The 2,171-nt window shown below is 33.8% G+C and overlaps 1 protein-coding gene across 1 annotated transcript; it reads right to left on the reverse strand.

Annotated features, from left to right (window-relative positions):
- Positions 1–543: 543 nt before the first annotated feature.
- Positions 544–1,232, reverse strand: LOC109787933 (uncharacterized). Its single transcript, XM_020346534.3, has one exon. The coding sequence runs from the start codon at positions 1,166–1,168 to the stop codon at positions 602–604; it is 567 nt and encodes a 188-aa protein (XP_020202123.1). The 5' UTR covers positions 1,169–1,232; the 3' UTR covers positions 544–601.
- Between the last annotated feature and the right edge of the window lie 939 nt (positions 1,233–2,171).

Here is a 2,171-nt window from a genome sequence, read left to right on the forward strand (position 1 = left end):
ATTTCATATAATAAAATTGGAATTACTGAAATGAAACTTCAATTTTTAGCACTTAAGAAGCTGAAGGTATGTTTTGTCCATAAATTTACGAGAATTGAACAGCCTCAATTACAGCTACCATATTGCCAAGTCATGCCAGCAATGTATGTCTCTCTAGCCATACATGTTCAACTCAATAAGTATTCTCCGACCCGACCTCTCCTCTTGTAAATTACATCTATATATATATATAACAAATATTGAAAGAATCAAATCTAAAAAGAATAATCTCTGCCATATTGATCCGTGCAAAATTTAATATATATACGTACATCTACTTATACATATTCATATATTTGCCTTTTCTCCCTCTCCATTAACGATCCAAAAAGCGTTAATTTATGTACAAAACACAAGCATAATTAAATTGCAATACAAGAAGGTCGATCTCTATTTTTCTACCCTGCTTTTGCGGAAAGGAAATCTGAAAGACGAACTAATTAATATCCAACAGCACAATATATAATTAATCCACTCAAAAATTAAAGAGGTGGGAGAAAAAAATTAAGAAAAAAAGAATGAATGACTAATATTAATTAGAAATGAATAGTTTATGATATGACTATGTCACAGTTTGTAAAAGAGACCTAGTATGAACTAGCTGCTTAGTGCTATTGCCCTTGATCTTTCCCTCCATTGATCTCTTGGTTTTAGGATGAAGCAACTTGGACCAAAACCCACTTTTCTTGACACTCTTCATATTACCACCACCACCATCATTATCATCATCATCACCTTCTCTTGTTTTTCTTCTCCTCGTGGCAACAACGCTCATTGACTTACTTTTGAGGACTCCACCGTTTTTGGCACTCAAGAGAAAGATGGAAACCGAGTTGGAAGCACTCTTTGTTGGCTCAAGAGGGAAAGGAAGCGTTGATGGAGAGGCACAAGAAGAGACAGAAGAGGAGTCATAGGAGGACAAAGAAGAAGAAGAAGAAGAAAGTGAGGTTATTTTACGTGAAGAAGAGGAAGAAGAAGAAGGTGTGGATAGTTGAGAAAGCTTGTCCCTCAAACAAAGGGAACACACGCCAGGTGATTGACGGTGTTTGGGGTGCTTCTTGCAACGGCCATGAGGGTTGAACCTTCCAACAATGCCCTTGTCCTTGGAGGGTCTTATTAGGCTTGCCATTTTGAAGGGTGCATTGTGAGAAAGTTGGTTGATATATAGAAGATGAAGGTGGGGGTGAGGGTGTGTTTCAGTTTCCGTGATAGTTCATGGGTGTTTCCTCAAAATGGTCTTTTTGACGGTATTTGTACACAAGTTGAAAAATATGACTTGGACTTGTGTGAAGGGTTAAAATGGACGACTGTGATTGAGGCATGTGGCTTTGATGGTCTCAGTTTGTGGAAAAGGCCAAAGCTTTTTGGTTTCTGAATTGTGGGGCGGCGTGGAAAATCTCTAATTTTAGAACAAGGTTGGCGTCGACAAAATCAAACCAACCGTGACATGGTAAAAAATCATCAAACGTGACCCTTTTGTATTGCTATTTTGGGTCCATCAAAGCAAATTACAATTTCTTTACCATAAATTACCGATAAAGTGTTCTTTTTTGGATAAAAAATAAAACTATATATCAATTAATTAAAAATGTCCTTAGTTCTCACACAAAATGTTTACTAGAAAAACACAAGAAATTATTATAAGATATGAGATGTGATTATTAGTGTTTATAGTCTCAATTGATATTTATATAATATATAATACAATTTTTAATTTATGAAAAATTAATTTAATCCAATTATGTGTGTCACGTGAAAATTATTATATAATTTAGATAGAAATTTTTTATTTAATTTAATTTTTGAAGCACATTTTTTATTGCTAATACTTTTATATTTTTTTTTAATAAACTTTAATCAATAAAAAATGTTTTTCTAATGCTTTACTTTTTCAGGGTTGTATATGTTGGAGTTCAAGTGTATTATTATTTTTTTGGCAAAGATTAATGAAGAAATTATTTAAGAATTAAAATAAAATTTTTGTTAATATATATATTTTTTATTATGTGGCTTGGTTGGGAACTAGGAAGGCCGCATAGAACAGTGGTCCTGGGTGGCACGTGTGATGTGTGGAATCTTTGTGAGTACAACCAATGGTACTTTGCCATGCCTTCAAAGTTCAAACTCTGTCT

Source organism: Cajanus cajan, chromosome 6 (assembly GCF_000230855.2).
Source record: "Cajanus cajan strain Asha chromosome 6, NIPB_CcT2T_4, whole genome shotgun sequence".
Taxonomy (NCBI): domain Eukaryota; kingdom Viridiplantae; phylum Streptophyta; class Magnoliopsida; order Fabales; family Fabaceae; genus Cajanus; species Cajanus cajan.

What these genes read in the sequence shown, in the direction of transcription:
- LOC109787933 (XM_020346534.3), bottom strand. Translation starts at nt 1,168, where the DNA reads ATGGCAAGCCTAATAAGACCCTCCAAGGACAAGGGCATTGTTGGAAGG.